Source organism: Nannobrachium achirus, assembly GCF_963921795.1.
Source record: "Nannobrachium achirus genome assembly, chromosome: 17".
In the NCBI taxonomy this organism is placed as follows: Eukaryota; Metazoa; Chordata; class Actinopteri; order Myctophiformes; family Myctophidae; genus Nannobrachium; species Nannobrachium achirus.
The window spans coordinates 7,385,899-7,387,190 of NC_137824.1; the positions used below are offsets into that span (position 1 = coordinate 7,385,899).

Below are 1,292 nucleotides of genomic sequence, written 5' to 3' on the forward strand. Positions count from 1 at the left end.
AATCCCCAGTTGCAGTTGTGAGGAGTTGCAACTAGAGTTGCATTGCTGCAGTCATGTGCAAAATGGAAAATGTCTGTGTGTATACATGCGATCTGACGGTCAGTTATCTCCCAATTAGGGAGTCTTACTGGTTATTATTTATTATCATAATAACCATGGCGTTCCAATGGCTCTGATGCAGTCATAGTTTCGTCACAACGTGCGATGTGCGAGTAGGCGTTCATTTATGAGAAGAATAGAGTTACAACATGGAGAGGTTCGTGCTCAACAACAAGGACATGACAACATCCATGTACAGTAAGATTCTGCTCAGAGATCACTGAGCTCACACTGAACAACACTGTTCTCTGACTGACGTCTGTTCAACTCTCTGTTCAACACCAAGACTCTTCAACTCTCTGAAACAGGTAGCTATGCTTTTATTTTATTTTATTTATTATGTAGACTTGCGATGATAGAATACAGAGCAACTAACCAGTTAAGGCCTGAGGCCGATTCTACAAAATGACTTCTAAATCAGTAGTTCTCAGGCCCCCCCCCCCACCCCCCCCCCCACCCCCCCCCCCACCCGAAGAGACGATGTGTTTTCTACGTCTGCTATTTATTTTCAGAACCACTTTGGACAGGAAAAAAAAAAATAATGATCTTTATTTGTAGCACCTTTTATAATGTAACTCTGGGTGCAACAAAGAAACTTTGAAAACTGTATGCTTTTTCTTTTTTTCAGTGAACATCATATACCATATACCTTTGTTTTGTTATTCTAGGTTTCAGGACGATGGAGATCATGAACACAACTGCTGAGTATGACGAGGATGTGGACGATGATTATGAGCCCCATGATTATGAGCCCCCACTGGTCCATCCTGGTCTTCCTGACTTCATAAAAAACATCATCATCGTGACCGCGGTCACTTTCAGCCTGGTCTTTGTACTCGGCGTGTTGGGGAACGGTGTTGTCATCTGGGTGACGGGCTTCAAAATGAAGAAAACTGTCAACACCGTTTGGTATCTCAACCTCGCTGTGGCCGACTTCATCGTCACAGCCTTCCTGCCCCTGAGAATCACAGACCTAGCTCTGGAAGGCCACTGGCCTTTTGAAAGATTCATGTGCAAAGTGGACGCTATCGTTTTCTACATGAACATGTACGCCAGCATCTACACCCTGGTGGTCATCAGTGTTGACAGATGTTTAAGCGTGGTGTGTCCAGTGTGGGCCCAGAACCACCACAGTGTCAGGAAGGCGTCTTGGGTGAGTCTGGGTGTCTGGGTGCTGGCCCTGGCTCTCAGCT

At 45.4% G+C, this 1,292-nt stretch overlaps 1 protein-coding gene across 1 annotated transcript in view; it reads left to right on the top strand.

Annotated features, from left to right (window-relative positions):
- Positions 1 to 248: 248 nt before the first annotated feature.
- The window catches only part of LOC308302213 (C3a anaphylatoxin chemotactic receptor-like), a gene marked incomplete at both ends in the record, with an annotated part of 1,595 nt that continues 551 nt past the window's right edge, over positions 249 to 1,292 (top strand). Inside the window, 2 exons of the mRNA XM_080746471.1 lie at positions 249 to 297; positions 768 to 1,292. The exon at positions 768 to 1,292 is cut by the window's right edge and continues 551 nt beyond it. Of these exons, the coding sequence (XP_080602597.1) occupies positions 249 to 297; positions 768 to 1,292 (574 nt within the window). The remainder of the gene's footprint in view (positions 298 to 767) is intronic.